The following is a 21,375-nucleotide window of genomic DNA, read 5'->3' on the forward strand; positions in this document are numbered from 1 at the left end:
AACTTTTGGAGCATTTCTGCTTCTGTAGGCTGCTGTTTGAGAGTTGGGCAGCAAGAAATCCCCATGGCAAGGTAAAACCATTATGTCAGGCTATTATGGGTGACTTTAGCATTTCTTCTGTTTGTCCCAACCTATTCCCCAGTCATGATGTATTGAAATGAAGTCACATGTTAGAAATGTTTCTCAGTGTTATTTTCTCTGTTTTAGGAAAACAATTACAGCACTTGCTTTCTCTCCAGATGGAAAATATTTGGTTACAGGAGAGGTAAGTGTGAGAGGAGAGAGGGTGCACCTTGTCCATCGCATTTTGAAGCAGGGAAGAGTGGCTTAAAAGAAACAGGCTGTTTTCACACAGAGAAGTGAGTTTCAGCATTGCCTCACTGTTCAGTGGATCTGCTGGCTTATGGGTGGCACTGGGTGCTCCTGCTGGGAGTTTTTCAACACTTGGGGGATGGGTCTTCTGGGGTGGCATCTGTGGGCTGAAGGTAGAGTGAAAATAAGCAAAAGGACACACAGCATCATTCTACTCTTGCATCAATGAAGAGTGCTTGGATGGTCCTGAATCTTGGCCTGAGTTTAGGGTCTCTTTAGGATTTCAGGAAGTAACTGAAGCCAGAAACAGTGTTGTGAAAAAAAGTGAGAAGTGCATGTGGAGTGGAATTTTAGGAATAGTCACAGAAGATGCTGGTGCCTCTGGTTTGGCGTTGTTTGTTTGGCTGTGGGCAACAATTGCTTCCTGTTTCCCAACATGCCCAAAGGAAAATAAGGATAAGTACACTGTGTGTCTGTTCTGCATTAGAAGTTCAAGACGTGGGGTGTGTCATGAGGCTGGAATTGCTGAATGTTAAAAACCCACAGAAATGCTGATCTCTGTATGTTTGGGCTCAGTTTGCTCTTGTGTGTGATTAATGGCAGTTTACCACTAGTCCCTGTGCCTCTGTAAGAGATGGGGAGGGAGCATGTGTGAGACAGGTCTCCTCCTGAGCCTCAGCCACAGGGAGAAGTGTGTCACTGTCCTGTGTAGGAGCTGTCAAGGTGGAGACTCTTCACTCCAGAGGTCCCTAGTGTGGTCACCATGATGGCAGCTGTCATGTCACCAGGTGGCTCCAAAGCTGGGCCTCAGTCCTGTATGGGTCAGAACAAGGATAGAAACAAGAGTGGGTTTTTTTGGATGGAGGCTATCACAACACTGAGAAAGTTAGCATAAATTTTCCATCATTAGATGTTATTAGTTTTTTAGTGAAAACATGAGGTTTTATAGCTGTAGTATGTATTAATATCTCCCTGCCCTCTAGAAATATCAATTTAATAAAACTCCTTTATATTAAAATTCTAATATGTGTAACATATATATTTTCTCCATAGTGTTCAGTTCTGATGATTCTGGTGCCTTCGTTTATTTTCCTGTTTTTTTTTTAAATTTCTGGTGCTCAGCTCTTTTCATGTGGGGAAAGAAAAATAGTGAAAAATGAAGTGGGTACTTTTCTTACCAACAAACTTTTCTGCTTGAAAATTCATTGGGGTAGATGGCAAATTAAAATTATTAAGGAAAAAAAAAAAAAAAAAAGCTGTTCCAGTTATACTTGAGCTTTGTAGGAGTTTTATTGTTATTGATGTTGTGGGGTTTTTTTGGGGGTATTTTTGTTGGCTTTTTTGTTGGTTTATTCCCCCCTTGTTGCAAAACATGTCTCCTCTTGCCTTGTTGTAAAACCATTTCTTTTTTTCAGTATCCTTCCACGTGTCTGACATTTGAATTATTGCTTAGTGTAGCAGTGTCCCCTGCTGGTGTCAGCAGTCGTGTCTTAGTTCCCTGTCCCACAGGGAAATGCTTTCTGAGTTCACTTTGTCAAGATCTCTTGCAGCTACATTATGCTAATTCTGCCTAATAACACCTTAGTTTTCTGCATGGCTGGCTTTTCAGGGAGGAGAGCATGGAGGTTAGTCCTTGGCTGCCATTCCTATTTAATGTCTTTTACATATTTCAAATTAATAAGAAAACTATTTTTTTCTCTTTTTGATTATTATTTTTTATTTCTGCCCATGGAGGTGTAGAGTCCTTGTCCATGGGGGTCACATAGATCTGCCTTTTGGTGAGCATTTCTTAAAAGATGAAATGCAAAAGTTTGATAAGGTCCTGGGGTGTATGCTAAGTTACTGGGAAATATTTATATGTGTCTATGTGTTTAAGTATAGCAGTTGTTTTGAAGAGCAGCTGATTCAGCTCATTTAACATCTTGCCAGCCACCTTGAGACCTGAGCTCTGTGTTGCAGGAGGGAGAACTGTACCAACTGCAGTTAAATCTGACCATGGCATTTTTCCAGGCCACAAGCAGTTGCTTAGCAGAGCTTTTGAACAAGGCAATTAAAACATGAACAATTTTAAGCTTTGACTTTTACTTTGATGAGACTTGCCTCTCCCACGCAATCAAATGACTAACTTAAAACCAATAAAAAAGGTACCGTTCTGCCATGTTGCCATGGATATGTTATCTTTTAAGCTACTGTTTAGACAGACTTCAATGTGAAATCATGAGCAGTTACTTGAGTAAGATTTGCCCATCAAGCACATTTTTTGGCCAGCGTTTCAGCTCATCTTGTGTGCCTTGTTTTAATTTGGCTTAATAACAAACAATTAAACAAAAGAATAGATTTGTCTGGCAGAAAGTGCTGAATTGGCATTTCTGTTTCTCTGGAGAGAAAACATTAAACCAGAGGCTCTGTTCCCACCATGTCTTTTACTTTGACATTACCCTGCCTGCACTCTTTTGGCAGAATGCATCCATGTGTTACCTTGTGACAGAACTGACTCTGCTGGTCCCTCAGAGGCTTTCCTCAGATGGTGTGTGAGAGTTCCCACAATAGCCATGTCATGTTTTTGTATGGCATGACCTGGCTTGGTATCTCAGATGTCTGTGTTGTGTTAGGAGCAGAGCATGTGAAGGCTTTTTGTTCACTGAGTCTAAGGATAGCAATCTGTTATAATCCTTTTCACAAGCAGGCTCTAAGTTCCCATTACAAAGACCAGGGATGTGCATCAAAAGTGCTAGAACAAGGACTAGCGTTTTGTGAGCAGCATAAGAAGAGGTTTATGGCAGGGGAGGTGGTATTAATTTGCACAGCTGTTGAAGTGCATATACTCCTTAGGTTGTTGGTCTCAACCTGGGCTTTAAAGACTCAAAGCAGCCTCTAAGCCTATTGTGAGTGCACCATCTAGACACCTTTTTCCAAGCTCCTGCACATTTACATGTCGAATCTGTCAGAACTGGTTTCAGGGTTACACCTCCTGTTCTGAGTCTGTTCTTGTCCCTTCCAGAGTGGGCACATGCCAGCAGTTCGGGTGTGGGACGTGGCTGAGCGCACCCAGGTGGCAGAGCTCCAGGAACACAAGTATGGTGTGGCCTGTGTGGCCTTCTCCCCCAGCTCCAAGTACATTGTGTCAGTGGGGTACCAGCATGACATGATTGTCAACGTGTGGTCATGGAAGGTAAGTGTTCTAGGAGGTTGGGTGGACCACATGGTGTTGCTAAATCAAAAGGAGCTTCCAGTCTGACTGTAAACTCTTTCAGTTCCATCTTGCTTTCTGGTGTTTGTTTTTTTTTTAAATTCTGTGGTTATTGTTTGGTTTTTGACATTCGCGGACACAGACAAATTTGGACAAGAGAAAAAGCTGTAGTCCTTTAGGGAAGGTCTAAGCCATTTCCATGAAGGGATATTATTTATGTTTGGAGATGTGTTACATTTTGCTGTCCAGACAGCCTGGACTTTGAAACCTTGCCAAACCATTGTGCTTTTTTAGAGGCTTATTAAAAACTAATTTATGAGGTTAAGGAAGGGAACTCTCATCAGCCAGAGATTTCTTTTGGAGTGTGGTGGATGCTCTTGGCTTGTTTTGATTATTTTATGCCAGAGTTTGTGATACTCTGATCCCATCCTTGATGGGTGAGAAGGGGAACATATGGAATTCATAATGAGGGAAAGCTGATGGAAGTCACTCTGCCTGCCACTGAATTGAGGCAACACTTGGTAGTAACAAAGCCTGTCTTATCCTCTAGTAAACATATAAGAATTTGTTTTTTGTAATTAAAAAAGTAAACATAAACTTACCCAGATTTTTCTGTTCACTATATAATTGTGGACATGAGAACTTCTGAGGTGAGGACTGTCTGAACATGTCTCTTCCATGCTGAAGAACACACACTTTAAGCTTATGCTCCAGACCGTGATGGGAGGTCTAACTGGCCTTTACTTTGCAGGCTGGGCACCAAAACTAGAGATACTTTACCTGACCAAAGTCAATAAAGACTAAGAATACAGATCTCCTGAAGCGTTTTCCTGCACTTTTAACCACAACCCTTCAGTCCTCTGAGTTGCTGCTTGGATTTCCCCATTTTTCCTGACTGGTAGACCTAGTCTTTTGACTGTGATGGAAAAGAAAATCCATGTTGTCTGTAGGATTACCTTGCTTCCCTAAATAAAGACCACAGCAGTGATCCAGATGTTGAGGTCTGCAAAGGTCCTAAGCTTTTCTCTGTGCACTGTCTTGGAAGAAGTTGTGGTAATTACTGTCCCACTTGCCTTTCCTTCATTCTGGACTGGGGGATCCCCGTGGTGATGGTGCAGCAGGCTAGACTTCCCTTGTGCTGGTTTCTTCAGTTCTGCTAGCACACAGTCCTGTGGGGCCCTCAGAGTGATGAGGGTTGTGTGCTGAGGGCATTGTGTCTGGAAGGTTGGGAGCAGCTGAATCCCTGAAAGGAAGGATAAAGAAAACACAGCAAGAATGACAAGGGCTGCACTGTCGTCAGCCATGTGCTGTATGCTTGCAGACCCACAACAGACAAAGCGTAAAATGTTTTTATTCTCACTTCTAACTGGGGAAAGGCAGGGAGATGAAAACTGAGCAATGATGCTGTGAACAGGGACCTCCTCCTGCTATCTGACCATTCTGCTTGAGCAGTGTCCATCTTCTGTTTTCTGTCTCTGCATCTTCTTCCTCCTTTCCCAGACTTTGACATTTTGAGGTGTACATTTGAGGTATAACAAATTTTGCTTTTTCTCTTCCAGTACTGGGATGGTCTCTGTGTATTTTGAGTCTTTTGATAATGTGTTTAAAGAGAAGGAATACTTTGTGGAAGAACCAGTTTTCTCCATGAAAAAATATCTGTTCCCCCTCATTGTTCCCTGGGGGCAGGGAGAGTTATTCCTTGTGCTGGCCTATATCTGTATTTGCTATTTAGGAAGGGAAATGGGTTTGCTCTGAGCTCCTGGTGATTGTGCAACCAACATGTTTGTCATGGCTCAGACACCAAGTTCCTGCAGGCACTAGTACCTGCTAATTTATTCTTGATCATAGTTAATGGGGAAGAGGAATTGAATATAAATGTGAATTATACTGTCTGCCAAAGCAATGTTCCCAGCTAATGCTGGGGAGGTTGTATACAGAGGTGAATGGGGAATAGTTTGGGCTTCATCTTTTCCCTGGTGCACTGCTTGGATATGTGCCTGTAATTGAAATTAGTTTCCTTTGCTTCTAAGCAAAGAAATTAATCAATCTAAACAATTGTGTTTCCAGAAAAACATCGTAGTGGCAGCCAACAAAGTCTCAAGTAAAGTGACAGCGGTGTCATTCTCGGAGGACTGCAGTTACTTTGTCACTGCTGGAAATCGACATATCAAATTCTGGTACCTGGATGACAGCAAAACCTCCAAGGTGAGAGAAAGTGCATCAAGGCCAACCTGTAAGCAAGCATTTCTGTCTTAGAGCAGGGTGGATTTTTACCCCAGTGAGCTGTGCGAAGTGGGGACTTTTTGTTTTTCTGGGATGCAAGGATAGCCTTCCACCCCTGGCTCTCAAGTCTCATGGGCTGATAGCACCAAAAGCTTGTCTCATCTTGCACTGAGGTAGGGACATTGCTCCTGGAGCTGCATAGCAGCATACTTGCTCTTTAGTAGTCACATATCCTTAATGACAAATAAACTAGAAAAGAATTGCAGTCATTTAACTCCTTGAAGCACAGAGGAGAGAAGAGCTTTTTGACATTGGTATGAGCATCTCAAAAGGTTGTGAGTAGAATTATGAAGCATCAACCAAAGTGTTTAAACTTTTAGCTGTTGTGTTATTCTCTGGGAGGTAGAATTCACCTATGGTGATTTTTCTGTGTGCTTATGAACAGCTGTAAACATGAACAGCAAGTAAAACCTCTCCTTGTAGGCTGTTGACAGTTCTTTCCTTGAATCACCTTAGTACTCAGGGGTTGATGTTCTAAAATATCAGTCTGCCTGAAGTGCCTTGCTGTATTTGTAGCAAACTGTTTCTGTTTGTAGGTCAATGCCACAGTCCCCTTGCTGGGTCGCTCAGGATTGCTTGGAGAACTGAGGAACAACTTCTTTGCAGACGTGGCTTGTGGAAGGGGCAAAAAAGCTGACAGCACTTTCTGTATCACATCCTCAGGCCTGCTCTGTGAATTCAATGAAAAAAGGCTGCTAGACAAGTGGGTGGAGCTGAGGGTGAGTTTACATCCTCCTATTCTGCTCAAGCAGAGCAGGAACAACAAATAATAAGGGCACTCAGAGGTACAGGCTGACCACCAGCAGTGAAAATAATTGTGCCTCTGCAACCCTGTGATTTACTCTGGAAGGCTGGGCAAAAATAGCATTGTTTCTTGGCAAAGGGATTTTATTGAGGCTCTTTCATTTTCATGCCTCAGCATTACAGTGACTGATCTACTGGGAAAGCAATGTCCTTATAGCAACTCCTGTATGGTCCTTCCTGGCTTGGCTGGAGCAAGTAGGAGTTTTAGAAGGATTCTGGCTTCTGCAGTGTTTTACTTGGCTTGCACATCTCAAATACAGGTTCCCAACGTGTTAGTTGATTTGGCTATTTTAAACCACCAGGCTGGCCCATAGTTAAGAATTTGATCACTTTGGTTTTCCTTTCAATTGAGTGTAACATGCCCACCTGCAAGGATCCAGTGTATTAAAATCAAGGGAAAAAGTCTATCCGCACTTTCACTCAAGTGAAATGCCTCTTCTTTTCTTTCCTTTCCTTTCCTCTCTAAAATCTGCCTTTCACTCTTTCTCAGAATACAGACAGCTTCACAGTAAGTTGAAAAACTTTTTGCATTGAACTCATCCCCTTTTCACCACACTTCATTTTGTACCATTTTCTGCCATTTGTACGGATTCCAAAGGGAGGGGAAGAAAATCCATTTTGTTTTGTTTCTTTTCCCCTCCTGACAGGTAATATGTTGGTGTGCTAGTACAGGGTAAGGTGCTGCTTGCCTGCCAGTGTTGTTGAATGTCACAGGAAAAAAAAGCAATGTTCAGAGCAGGGCTCAGCTGGAGCAAATGTGTAGCTCTGCTGGCCTCCCATCATAGTGGGTGGCAGAGAAACAGAGCTTTTTTTCTAACTGCTTGGGATCTGCAGTGGATCTTGGCTGGAAAATTCTTCAGAAATGAAAAATGGATTTTTAGGCTTTTCCTTGCTCCCAGGGCTCGACTTCACTATAGCTCCTCTGACCATGACTCCTTTGTCTGTCAGTTTGCTGTTCTCCCTGTCATGTGTCTGGTGACCTTTGATGTGAGAGCACATTTCTCATTTGCTGTCTCCTGTGCTGTGTCCTCCTCAGACCACTGTGGCAAACTGCATCTCTGTGAATCATGACTACATCTTCTGTGGCTGCGCTGACGGCACTGTGCGGATTTTTAACCCTCTGAACCTTCACTTTGTCACTACTCTGCCCAAGCCACACTTCCTGGGAACTGACATCGCAAGTGTGACTGAGGCCAGGTATTGTGGAGAAGGTGGAGGGGAGCAAGGAAGGCTTGGGGGGGGTTAGAACTGTTCCCCAGACCTTTGCCATCTGGAGCTTGCTCTTTTTATGCATTAAAATTGGCAGCCTGTTGCAGATCTCTCTGATGCGTCACAGGCTTGTCCTGTATGACTGGATTACAGTTGGATGGCAAGGAGAAAGACTTTTGCTGTGGGACTTTCAGGATTCTTTTGGGACTCCAGTTGTTCAAGAGATAGGTCTTCCTGGCCAACCACTCTCTCTACCTGTAGATGCCACAGTATATTGTTCATCTCAACAGCATCCCATGGAGAATCTGAGCTGTCCTGTTTGAGCATTGCCCCAGCTCCTAGAGAGCACCAGTTAACCAGGCTGTTGTTCTATGTTTTGCAGCCGTCTTTTCTCTGGTGTAGCTGATGCAAAGTATCCAGACACAATTGCCTTGACCTTTGACCCCACCAACCAGTGGCTTTCCTGTGTCTACAATGACCACAGCCTGTATGTGTGGGATGTCAAGGATCCAAAGAAAGTGGGCAAGGTGTACTCTGCTTTGTATCACTCTTTCTGTGTGTGGAACATTGAGGTATGTTGTGTGCAGACACAGGTGTTATGTGTTGGATTGTGAGTTGCAGCCGTGAAAGTCATCAGATGAGCTGCTGGATTTGAATGTGAATGCTTACTGGAGAGGGAAAGAACTGACTCAGGTTTTCACCTGTGGTTAGTGTGTTTGCTACTGGGCCTGGGAACAGTTCTTTAGCTGCACTGCAGTGGCTGACCAAATGTGTAGTGCTACTGGGAAAAAAAAAAAGCTCGCCCTTAAAAGGTGAGAGGTGGGAGAAGGAGCAAAATTGAACAAAGCTGAATTCAGAGCATCCTTTAGAAAGCACACAGGAGTTTATTGCTGACGTTGGAAAAATTGAGATCTGTGGTGAGCAAGTGCTTCAAAGTCAAAAACTTGAAACAAGTGATATAATCTGGTCCTTCTTAACATATTCACCTGAACATGGGGAAATAGCCTCTCAAGTGTCTGTCATCTTGCCATCTGTCTAGTTGGCTTTCCCTCAGAGGGACAGGCAGAAGGAAAGGAAGTATAGGAAACAATGGAGTTGTTAATATGTTGAAATATGTCTAATGGTGGTCAGGAGAGGGGAAAATGGAAACAAAGTGGGAGGACGTTGAGAACTCTGCTTTATATATTAATTGCATGGCACCCTTTCCTTCTGAATGATAAACTGACAGTAGCAGATGAAAGTTGCAAACAGTGCAAGGTGGTTGTTGCATGGTCATTGTGTGGGATTTGAGGTGCTCTCTTTGAGCTACCAGAAACAAAGGATACAGTTTTGTTGCATGTTCCTTAAGGAGGTTTTCTGTGATGAGGGAAGCTCAGTGAACATTTGTTTGAAGTCAGTAGGAAGCTCTTGTCTGCAAATAGGTTTTTGTCAAAACTGTCTGGCTCTCACCTTTAGAAAACAGAGAGGACACCCCTTTTGTTTTGAAACTTGCTACCAGTGTCTAGGGTGCCAGATGCCAGGAAATATTATTCAGGGATTGATTTTACTTGCCCTTAGATGTATCCAGAGGTGAAGGACAACAATCAGCCCTGCCTCCCCCCTGGTTCTTTCATCACCTGCTCCTCTGACAACACCATTCGTCTGTGGAACACTGAAAGCTCCAACATCCACGGCACAGCCCTGCACCGCAACATCCTCAGCAATGTAAGATCCTAGGTTTGGATCACCTCCTTGTCCTTGGGGTTGCTCTTCTTCACACACAGATTCCCAAGTTAAGGCCCAAATTTCTTTGGATCTCCAAGTCAAACAGGTTTCTGTAAACTGAGCACAAATCTGGTTAAATGTATGAACGTGAAGACGCACAAAAGGAGTACTGGGTGGAAGGACAGGTTGTCTGAAATGGTCCTGGGGACTATTGCTGTTTTCATAAACTACCCGAAGATTCATCAAGCTTAGTCTCTTCCATAAGGGCCATATGTTTCAGGAGAGCTGGTTCTCTTTTTCTGCACCCCTGTGATGTGTAATCACTTTTAAGATTTGTTTGGAAAAGATGCATTAAATGAAGCAGAGGTTTGGGAAAATGAATGAAAAAGTTTGCACTCACTTCATCTATGTAAGAGGGAGGCTAATCATACAGAACACTGATGACATATAGACATTTGCTTCTGTTCTCATGTGAGTTGGAAGATCTCTGGACACAGCAGCCGTGACCTCAGGAATCAGGTGGAAAAAATTCTTGCTTTTTCTGTCAGTACTCAGAAGGCTGATTTAGATAATCCCTAGAAGTCTTTCATATTTCTGCTGTGTTCCCTAATATGTTGTAATCACTAATCCCAGAGTTTGTCAGTAGTGCAGGAGATGCTGTTAGTTTCTAGCTTGAATCTTTTCAAAGGGGTGGTTGTGAAACACAGCTGTGAAACTTTCATCCTGCAATCTGAAGGAGCTTAGTGCTTGCTTCTGGCTAAAAGGTCCTACCAATTACAGTATTGTTGCCAATAAAATGTTTATGTTGGCCAGGAGCTCAGTTTCTAAGGGAGATACTTTAATAATTTGTAACTGGTAAATATTTCTGGGTGTATTGTTTCCCCAGGACTTGATGAAAATCATCTATGTAGATGACAACACTCAGGTACTTCTGGACACTGATTACAACTCAGCAGGAAGTGCAGAGAAAGCTGATGCTCCAGTGCTGGATACGAAGGTGGGGATACGCACTGTCTGTGTGAGTCCCAGTGGGGAGCACCTGGCCTCAGGGGACAGGATAGGCACTCTCAGGTAATCCCATAAAGCTTCTTATGCAGATTGCAGACTGGTCAGGCATGAGAAAATAACCAGATCTTGCTAATTTTATTAAACATACTGAAATGAGCCATGTTATGTCCTAGAATATATGAGTTGCAGTCTCTGAAGGAAATGCTGAAGGTGGAAGCCCATGACTCTGAAATCCTATGTCTGGAATACTCCAAACCTGACACAGGTAAATGCAATTGAGCTGCTTCCCCTTTGCCTATGCATGTAATGTTGAGCAAGTCAGAATGTCCAACTGGTATGTTAGAATTGTCATGCTGAACTACTCCTGGATTTCAGAGCAGGCTTCTAATGTTGGGCCAGTAGAGCCAGGCTTTGAAAAGGTCTTCTTTGTCTTACTTTTTATTGGAATATTGTATGTTCAGATTGGAACTTGTTCTGTTTGTTATTATAATACTAAATTCAGGTGTGTTACTTTGTGTCCATCTATGCAGTTAGCTACAGTATAATGTTTTGTCCTTAAGAAGACTTGAGAAACTGTTTTAAAAATTTAAGTCATGATCTTAGAGTCTTTTTCACTTTCTGACAGGTTTAAAGCTCTTAGCCTCAGCCAGTCGGGATAGATTGATTCATGTCTTGGATGCTGGGAAGGATTATAGCCTGCAGCAAACCCTGGATGAACATTCTTCTTCCATCACTGCAGTGAAGTTTGCAGGTAGCAAACCATGCCCTCCCTTCAAAGCTGAATTTGAGCACTGCTCTTGTCCCTTTGTGGCTGTAATTTTCTGCTGAAGTGTGCTGAGTGTGCATGTGCTATGTTGTCACAGAGTGCTGTGGCACACAGAGATATGAGCATATTGGTAAGGGAGAAGAAAGAACTGCATCCTAATCTGTTCTGAAAAGCCTCTGTGTTAAGGCGTCCTGCACTCTGAGCATGAAAGACAAATGCTGTCCCTGAGAAGGGGCTTCTGTTTCGCTGCTTGGGGAGGAGTCAGTCTTAGCTAATCAGAACTGGAATAAATGAGCAGTGGTATAAATTGCAACACTTCCTCCACCTTGTGTATGTGTTTATCTTTTGTCTCCTGCCTTTTTATTCCAGCCAACGATGGGAAAGTGCGAATGATAAGCTGTGGGGCAGACAAGAGCATCTATTTCCGCACTGCACAGAAGGTAGCCTTACCACAACTTCTAATTTATAATCTCTCCACAAAAGAGTTACTTCAAAGAATGATATCAGTGTTTCTGTAGGAGCTTGTTGCTATTTCAGCCTCAGTGCTTCCCACTGACTCCAGAGAACTAGTTCTGTGAAGCATGCAGCAACTCCCAGCCTGACCTGTCACAGCAAGATGTGAAATAGAGAACTGTTAGGATATCTGCTTTTCTTTCACTGCCAGAGCTATTGTGAGGATTAATGAAAGAGCATGGGCTGGAAGGAAGAGTTTCCTTGTGCTTCCAGTCCCATCTGCTCCCAGCAGCAACCTGGGAAGGATTGTTTTGTGCTGGCTGTGTCAGAAGACTTGTCTGTATTTACTTGTTTTTAATCATGGATTAACTACTTGATTTTGACACAATTTTTACCCATATATTTAGACAGGAGAAGGGGTCCAGTTTACCCGAACACATCACATTGTTAGGAAGACCACCCTTTATGACATGGATGTGGATCCCAGCTGGAAATACGCAGCTATTGGATGCCAAGATCGTAACATCAGGTTAGTTTCCTTCTCATCTTGAAAATATTTTTGCAGTCACAAACAAGGCAGCCCTATCTCCATCATTATTCTTCTAAGTTCTTTGATACAATGTTTTCAGACAAATCTGAGGCACTGTGAGGTTGAACTCTGCCTTTCCCCTCACTGATAAAAAGTTATGAAAATGTGCAATTCCCATGGGACTCTTGGTTTCTGCAGAGCAAAGGCTTTCTACTGGGGAAGCAAGTGTGCCCTCCTTGGCACATCATTGCACTGTGGGGCAAGAACTTCTGCAATGTGGTAAATTTTGGTTTTGAAGGTATTTAGTGAGAAGCTGTGAGGTCCTGTGGAATACCTGGGACTGTGGGAACCTAAAGCTGAACTAGATGTGACTGTCATTGAACAAGTGGAATCCATTCTCTGCTCCCTTTTTATCCATTTCTCTAATCTGTCTGCTTGAAAGCAAAGGAGTATCTCTGTAGTTGCATGTCTCCTCCTGTTGTAGCTGTGTGAGATGTTAAGAGCTTTGGTCATAGCTAAATATCACTACTGGTTGTAATTTGGTTCTGTATTGTAACCTAAAGTGTCTTGCTCTCTTAATCCTTTGCTCTATTACGAACGACCCCAGGTATTTTTACAGAAGTGAGGACTGATTGATTATTGGCTTGAGAATAAAGCCTTAAATTAATTCAGATAATCTGCCTCTGCATTACTTTTGAGGTTGTCTCTTTCTTGAACCATTTAACTGACTGTTGATAATACTTCTTGGACATCATTTCTCCACTTCCTCTGGCTTGGCTCTGTTTCCTGTATTTTATATGGAATGAGGAACAGGGAGAGAAAAGGATCCTGGTGACAACAGCCCCAGAGTAGTACCTGGACACAATGAGCCATCTTATCTTATGTCATCTCCTCAGGGTTTTCAACATTAGCAGTGGCAAACAGAAGAAGCTTTACAAGGGATCCCAAGGTGAAGATGGTACCCTTATCAAAGTAAGTTGTTTTTTTTTTTTTTTTTTTTTTTTTTTTTTTTTTGCTTGCTCCATACTCTGTCCTTTACCCTGCTGCTGCTTCCTCCTACTTCCACCCTTAAGGGCTGGTAATGTATTTGGGTTCCATCAGGCTAAACCAGGAAAAGAGTCAGTGAATGCTAAAGCTGTTCTATGATCTGTCTATCCTATTTCTGAAATGAGTCACAGGACCATGCTGTAAACAAGTAGAACTGCACCAGTACCTGTCAAGAGATGATTTAATCCATTTAATTTAATCCTTTAACTTTCTACTCCAGAGAGCTCATTCTGGCTTTTTTGACTGGTTTTGCTAGGATCTTTAAAGTGGAAATGCCTGTTGATCATTGTATGTGAAGTGGATTTCAGATGGCAAGTCTGAAGGGAAACTCTTTGTGTTTATAAAATTAAATAGTATTGGACTTGAAGAGCCTGGGTCTTGGAGTTCTGGACAAGCCTGGTAATGCTTAGAGAGAGTCTAAGCAGTAGATTTTCTACTAATTTTCTACCTGCTTAGTGCATCCAGGCCTTGGGCCAGGGCTGCATGCCTGCTTCTGCCACAATCCAGGGCTTACCTGGGTAAATCAAGTGTGTTCAAGAGTCACAGCTGAGTGGAAGAACTGCATTCTTGCCTATAAAGGGAAAGCCAGTTGACAAAATCAAAATGTTTCTGAAGTTGCTAAACAAGCTTCTTCATTGTATTTTTTTTCACTGATAATTTTCTGTTGCTGCACAGATCAGCAGTATTATTATTAGGGACTGGAAGGAATGTCCTATGAGGAGCAGCTGAGGATTTAGGGCTTATCTCGTTTGGAGAGGGAGAGGCTGAAGGGTGGCTGCATTGCTCTCTACAGCTTCCTGGGGAAGTGACAGAGGGGGAGGTGCTGAGCTCTTCTCCCTGGGATCCAGTGACAGGATATATGAGAATGGTTCAAAGCTGCAGTGGGGACATTAGGAAGTATTTCTTTACTGAGAGTTTGGTGAAACACTGGAACAACAGTCCTAGAGAGGTGGTCATTGCCCCATTCCTGACAGTGTTAAAGATTAATTTGATCAATGCACTTAATAGCAAGCTTTAATTTGGTCAGCTCTGAATTGGTCAGGCAGGGAGAGATGATACTTGTAGTTCCCTTCTAGCTGAAACTATTGATGAGTGTAAATAACTGGGTAAAAAGGGAGGGGGAAGCAAACAGTTTTGTTCAATGTGAGCTCTTTTGTTTTACAGAGAAAGTTAAGTTCTTTCTCTTTGCCTATTATAATTCCTACAAATTTTTTGTAAGCCAGAATAAAGAAAATGAAAAATTGATGCTGCACTTTAAATAGCAGATAAGCTTAGGTGCTCGATTAGATTTCTTTTTTTTTTCCTCAAACTAAAAGCTATGATATTCTGGGAGGTGAATTTTTTGTTTTTAATATCCTTTATGGGGTTTTTTGTGTGGTTTTTTTAATTGTGTATCTCAAGTGGGGAATCTCAAGTACTTTTACTATTGCTTTGCTCATTTTTAAGACAATTATGTAACCAAGGGATTATGGTTGTCTCTGGAATTTAAACTTTCCTGGCATGTTATTCTGAGATCATAATACATTGCAGTTTAATGAGTAGAACCCAAACAGTGACACTGGAAGCAAACATCAATAAAATAAACATAACAAACCAAAAGAATTACCATTATTTAAATACCATATCTCCCTTGAAAAACACAGTTTACCCTCTCAGTTCCTTACATTTCTGTAAAGGACAGAGCAGGGCATTTGGTGACAGTAACTATTTGCTGTGTAGTGCTGCTTTAAACCTGGTGAGGCATTTGCAGGGGATTTTATATTTGATCCAAGATAAAGCAACAAATAGGTGCATATGAAGAAACAAGCAATAAAAAAATAGATGAAAAATGGGAGTTGCAAATGGTGGAGATGTGACAGTGTCATTATCAAAGACAGTTTCCTGGCAGTGTTAAGTTCTTTTTTGCTTTCACTCCTGAAGACTTGAATCCTTTAATATTTCACTTAACTCTGTCAGCTCTGATTTTTTTTTTTTTCCTCTTTTTATGGTGTATGTGTTTTGGGGTGGGGGTTCCTTGTTTTGTTTTGATCTTAACATAGGAGAAAGTAAGACCCCAACAGTTAAAATAAAGTAGGAGAGAGGTAGAAGTCTAGTAGTAGAAGGCAGTACCTTCACAGTCATGGAGGCATTTAATTTAAGTACCTTCAGTCTCTGATTAGGTTGGAGACAGTCTAAAAGGCTAGTCAGGTTGGAGATGTGTCCTGGGATACTGGATAGGTTGGTACTCAATTGGGCTCTTGTGGGGGCTACTCGCATTTTATTTTGACCATCTTGAGTATTCTGGACTATTTTTATGTAGTTTGAAGAGAGTTTCTCACCAGATCTTTGCATTCCTCTGGTCTCCTAAACCAGGTGCAGACAGATCCTTCTGGTCTTTATATTGCAACCAGTTGTTCTGACAAGAACCTCTCCATCTTTGATTTCTATTCTGGCGAGTGTGTTGCAACCATGTATGGACACTCAGGTAAGGCTTATAAACTTCTAGAAATTCATTTTTTTCTGCTGATGACTATATAGTAGGGTCTGATACTAGTCAAAGCTTTCTGAAGATTCCTCCCCACCAAAGTTTACCTAATTGGTATTTTTGAATAGATTGTAGTTGGATGAAGTTGTAATAGCTTATTTTATTGCAAGTTCAGTTTTTGCATTTTGCAAACAAGTGCACACACACACACTGGTCAAGCCATGTATTTATTTACACAGATTTTCTAATGGCCTATCAAGTACTTTGTGGGTTTTTCAGTGTATATTAAGTTTCATTATGATATACACTCAGCTTCTACCATGCAGGACCTTTTCTATTATAGGCAAAAAGAGAATTCAGTCTTCATGTATATTTTGCCATGGATATTTAGCTGTATATTTTGCCTTTCCATGTCAAACCTAGACTCTTGGTTAAATGGTTATGGTAATTGGGGCATATTGGTCTGTGAAGTGTGAATTACTGAGTGCAGACAGGCTATTTGGCTAATGATCTCTTCTGTCCATTTGAATAATTCAGGGAACATTTGTTTTTTGTGCTTTATTTCTCACAGAGATTGTAACTGGGATGAAATTCAGTAATGATTGCAAACATCTGATCTCTGTTTCTGGTGACAGGTAAGAGGTTTTGTTTGTTTGTGATACTGGCTCATACCATCTTATACTGGATGTAACATATCCTTATGAAAGGTAGATTTTTTTTAAAGGGATGTTTTATGAATTCCAAATAAATCTCAGAGCTTTCTGAGTCCTAAATGTGTGCTCTTGGCAAAGGTCACAGAGCTTATGTTATAATTTCATGGAATGAGACCCATGTGAAGTATTTCCCTTTTCTGAGAGTAAATAATAATCTGTGCTGGAAAGGAGACAGGCATGTGATCTGTTTCCTGACCAGCCTTCAGGGCTGTAATATAAGGCATCTTGTGCTGTTTTTGCTAGTAGTGCCAAAACTTTTTCATGTAGTATCCCTGATGGTGAGTTTTCACCAGGTGAAAGAGTCTTTGTAGCAGCAAAAGGAACAGCTCTGTCCTCACTTCTTGCTCCTGTCCATATGGTCCTTTTCCTGCTCTCCTGAGTCAGCAGTGGTGCAGCTGATTCAGGTCACTACATCAGTACTCCCCTGAGATGAATTTTCTGCACATTTAGTGAGCTAAATCAGTTCACTAAAAGCTTAAGTAGTCACCAGACTGATCCCAAGGGAAGAAGGAGAATATATGCCTAATATGATGATTGTACAGGTGAGTGGAGCCACTATTTCTGGAATCAGTGAATGCTTAAATCAGCTGAACTGAATAAAATTTTTCCTTTGAGAAAGGTGTGCTATTGCAAGTTTAGAGCAACCCAGATTATCTCTCCCTCTTTCTTTTTGAATTAATAAAACACAATTGAATTGGAAAGAGAGTTTTAGGGGGTTTTAGTTTTTGTTTTTTTTTTTTAATACAATAAATCACCTTAAATCCCATCAGTTGGTTGTTTCTGTCTTTCAGCAACAAATAAATAATTTAATTTTCCACTTTCTCTACCTTTCATGTGTTTAAATATATTAGGGATAAAAGTTGCAGGAGAGGGAGTACTTCTGTTGTGAACTTTTGACAAATTCCAAAAACACTGAAGGTTGAAGTCCCTTGTGGTTTAGTGCAACATTCTTTTGTTGACATTTCCATGAGCAAAGGGTCATTTTCTTCACTAAGGGTATGCAGGAGGTAGATGAGAAACGAGGAAAGGATTGCTGAAGTTTGCTGTAAGGAGATGAGAAAGCATATTTTTCAAAGGAGAATGGGGAACATAGTCTGTTCACATGCAGCAGCATGTGCAAAGAATAGAGCTGAGAATAGAAAGGAAACCAGGGATGAGAAAGGGCATAAGGACTGTGAGATTCATGTGAGGAAAGTCATGCAAGGTAATAGAAAACAAAACAAAATCCCCTCCCCAACCCCAGCAACAGGGCTAGGTGGGTGCTTGCTTCTGCAGAGTTTGTGTTGGGTACTAGTGTATTCACAGGCTTGGGTTGTTTGCTGCTTCTCTCTAGGTTGGATAACTGTGGGGGCAGAATAAATGAACAAGCCAGATTTACTTTCAGAATTTTGTTTGCTCCATTTCAGTATTTTTTTAGCAGCAGATTATGGTTGCTGATACTTGCAGAGAGCTGCTCCTTGAGGGGAAACAGCTGGCTGCTCTGGGTTGCCATAGTTCCCAGACACAGTGCTTCACCCCTTTCTCCTGGTTGAAAAGCTCCAGTGGGAGGATTAAAGTGTGTTCACAGGCAATTTCAGTAGCTGGGAGTGATGCTCCAGAGCATGGCACTGGGGACAAAAAGGGACTTTTTAGTTTTACCTTAAAATCTCCACAGACCACAAAGAGGATTTTATGAGCTTTTTTTTTGGTGTGATATGGAAATTAAAACCTTTTAAATTGTTTCCTAATGAGAGAGAAAAAATGAAGATGATTCAGGTATTCAGGATCCTGGCACTTTTGACATTTGCCTCAGGTCAAAGACCAAAGTTCATGATCATTGTTCAAAATGGCAAAGCAAATTAATATTTACATTCTAGCAAAAAAGAGGGAAAAATCAGTCATTGAAAAATCTTGTGTATTGGAGTACCCATGAGTATACTGGCACTGATGGGTCTTGAAGAACTGAATTAAATCCTCTTTGGATTCCAAAGTAGGGTGCAAGATTTTATAAGTGATATCCAAAGAACCATCTCTGTTTTTATATCAGTGTAAGTGCACCCAGCTAGACAGGAAAGATGACTGAGATGAAAGGAATTAGTTAGCACTGAGATTAAATTTCAAAGACAGTGCTGGTCATTTTACTTTCTAGTAGCTGAAGATGAGATACAGTATTCTTTAATGTCATGAGGAGTATATATTTTTTAAGCTGAATTTCTGAAGAAATTCATGAAAAGAGATCCCACTGTTGGTTTCCTTCTCTCAAATGCTTTTGAGTCCATTGACCAAATTCAGTCAAATATTTCACAGAACATTCTGAACTGGAAGGGGCCCAGAAGGATCATCAAATCCAGCTCTGGAGTGAATGGTTTGAATCCTTGGTGTTATTAGCACTGTGCTCTGAGCACTGTGCCAGCTGAGCTAATGGCTGTGTAAATTCTGTTCAAGTGTCCTGTAGAGAGTCCCAAGTAAAATATTAGAAGCACCCTGACTGCAAAAAGTATTTCCACATGAGCTTAACTGTTAATACAGCACAGAGATTCTGTGGGATGGTGGGCATTAGAAAGGCCTTGCTGTTGGGAGTAGTGGCAGCCTGAGACTTCAGCTTAGCCACTGTTAGAGGATGCAAATCTGTAGGCTCCCCTTATCCTGCTCAGCACGGAGGGACCTGTTACGGCTTTTCCTTCAGCAGCTGGTCAGATAGTCAAAAAAGGTATAGGATCAGAGATAAGTCTGTGTAAATACCTCTGCAGTTGCTCTTACAGGGAGACTTTGACAGGCAGGTTTAACCCCTTCATCATGAGGCTTGTGATGGGGTTGAGCTTCTATGAAGCTGTTTCTGCATGTGTCTCTCTGCCACGGACAGAAAGGGCTCCTGTTGTCTCTGCAGTGGGAATTACATCAATAAACTGAAGTGAGACTTGATCCCAGCCTGACCTTTCTCTCTTCCAGCTGCATCTTCATCTGGCGGCTGAGCTCAGAGATGACCATCAACATGCGGCAGCGGCTGTCGGACATGAAGCAGAGAGGGAAGCAGGCAGACAAGTCTCCTCCTCACAAGGCAGCTGGACTCATGAGGTGAGCAGAGCAGACTGAGAGCAGGTGGCTGGCTGTGTAGGGTGAAATGTGGAAGTGTGGCTCTGGGATTCAACTGTAAGGTTTTTGCTGTCTTTGCTGATAGTGTTCTTCCAAAAGTTCTCTTATTCCTCTGTTGAATTTGGTTTTGTACCCACTTCTTTGGACGTAGAAACCAGACTGGGATCTTCAGACAAACTTACTGTGCTCCACTGATTGCAAGATGTATGCAATACATCTTGTTTCTTAATTTAGTTTAATGATGTGGTCAGAAACTTTAATAAGCAGTTCACCTAGGAGTACTGAGGATGGTACACAGAATTCCAGCAGGGAAGCTGTGATTCTTCATGAGTAAAGTTCTCTACATCTAAGCTGAATGCAACTTAAAGGCTGTTTCCTGAAGTACTGAAGTACACCTGTGAGTTCTATGAGTTAGCTATGTTGGTCGTAATTCTAAAAGAGTCCTTACAGTTTTGCTGTTTCTTTGTTAACTGTTTTTCTGGAGGCTTTGTAAAAACTCAGCAAAGGTAATTATAACATGAATAGTAAATACAAAAAATAATTTAAACGAGAAAACCTCTTACTAGCTACATAATATTCTTCTTGTTTGCTTGGTAAACAGTGTATCTGAAAGCAAATTACTGCAACCTACAAGCTGAATAGATCTAAATTTATCTGGTGACCTTTCTTTAAAAAGTTGTGCTTCTGTTTTTAAACAGAACAAGAGTGACAGGGTATTTTTGATTATTTGTCTATAATGTGTTTGGTTTCTCTGTAGTTTGTAAGTGAGACTAGTTGGACTATAAGGAGTGCAGGGGGAGTCCTGACCAAGCTGTTATGAGATCACAGGGGAGGGGGAAAAAAGGAGAAATGCAGGTTTTTTTGTTCCTATGTCCCAAATGGCTACAAATGGAGTTCTGGATATGGAAGTATCAAAGCATTGTAGGATTTTACCACGCTGGCTGCTGAGTATCAGGAGGAGTTTCTCACTCCCTTTGGGAGCAAGCAATGTTGTAACAAGTCTGTCTGCATAGTTTTGTTTTGGAAAGTCTTGATCTGCTCATTCCTGAAACGAATCTTGTCTAGTAAGTGCTTTTGGTAACGATGCTGGAAAAACTCAGGAAGCCTTTTTTCTAACCAAAGTTCTGGATCTGTCAAGCAATGTGCTTTTTATAGCAGCGTCTATTATTCCAGCAGCTGCAGCCTTACCAAGGCTCAGCCTGTGACAGATAATCCCAGTCCTGTTCCACGTGAGGCAATACTTGTTTCCATCACAGGACGCTTGCTGAAGGGCGGTGCTAGTGCCACGCCAAGCCCAGAACTTTATTAAACTTGTTTGGTAGCCTCTTTGCAAGCCTGGGATCTACTTGTCAGCTTTGAAAGCTTGTTTTCAGTCTTGATTGTCCTCTGTGGTCACTGGAGATCAGCAAAGACCTAATTCCCAGAGCATTTTGGACTGTACTGACCATGGAAGAAGAGCCTATTGGACCAGCATTACTAAGGTGGGAGAAGGAAAACTAATGAACTTGACTGAGATTTGTTTTCTAGGTGCCCTGTACCTGTTCTGTTTGTTTCCAAAGCCTGTCTGTGTAGGTTGCAGGAGAAGTTGAGTTGCAACTTGTGGTGTAAAATTGTTGTCAGAAGACTGACAGTAGTATCAGAAAGCACCCTGCCTTGTGATAAGTCATTTGTTCTACGAGATGTTCTTTAGAGCAGTATTGCTAGAATATGGTGGGTGAAGTAATGCTTTCTGCTAATTCCCTGGTATTACAGGATGAATAATTAAAATAATGCTGGGGTAACAAAATTAATCTGAGGAGATGGTGGGAGTTGAAGATTTTC

At 41.7% G+C, this 21,375-nt stretch overlaps 1 protein-coding gene across 3 annotated transcripts in view; it reads left to right on the forward strand.

Moving 5' to 3' along the window:
* The window catches only part of MAPKBP1 (mitogen-activated protein kinase binding protein 1), a 92,451-nt gene that overhangs the window by 51,468 nt on the left and 19,608 nt on the right, over positions 1 to 21,375 (forward strand). For all 3 annotated transcript variants that reach the window (XM_056492118.1, XM_056492117.1, XM_056492119.1), the window contains exons 5-20: positions 208 to 265; positions 3,314 to 3,484; positions 5,570 to 5,707; positions 6,322 to 6,504; positions 7,626 to 7,786; positions 8,181 to 8,370; positions 9,356 to 9,502; positions 10,389 to 10,573; positions 10,684 to 10,775; positions 11,136 to 11,261; positions 11,646 to 11,716; positions 12,137 to 12,258; positions 13,155 to 13,230; positions 15,658 to 15,769; positions 16,341 to 16,404; positions 19,411 to 19,536. In XM_056492118.1, coding sequence (XP_056348093.1) covers positions 208 to 265; positions 3,314 to 3,484; positions 5,570 to 5,707; positions 6,322 to 6,504; positions 7,626 to 7,786; positions 8,181 to 8,370; positions 9,356 to 9,502; positions 10,389 to 10,573; positions 10,684 to 10,775; positions 11,136 to 11,261; positions 11,646 to 11,716; positions 12,137 to 12,258; positions 13,155 to 13,230; positions 15,658 to 15,769; positions 16,341 to 16,404; positions 19,411 to 19,536 — 2,022 coding nt within the window. The remainder of the gene's footprint in view (positions 1 to 207; positions 266 to 3,313; positions 3,485 to 5,569; positions 5,708 to 6,321; positions 6,505 to 7,625; positions 7,787 to 8,180; positions 8,371 to 9,355; positions 9,503 to 10,388; positions 10,574 to 10,683; positions 10,776 to 11,135; positions 11,262 to 11,645; positions 11,717 to 12,136; positions 12,259 to 13,154; positions 13,231 to 15,657; positions 15,770 to 16,340; positions 16,405 to 19,410; positions 19,537 to 21,375) is intronic.

The sequence above is a fragment of the Oenanthe melanoleuca genome, chromosome 5 (genome assembly GCF_029582105.1).
Source record: "Oenanthe melanoleuca isolate GR-GAL-2019-014 chromosome 5, OMel1.0, whole genome shotgun sequence".
Classification (NCBI taxonomy): Eukaryota; Metazoa; Chordata; class Aves; order Passeriformes; family Muscicapidae; genus Oenanthe; species Oenanthe melanoleuca.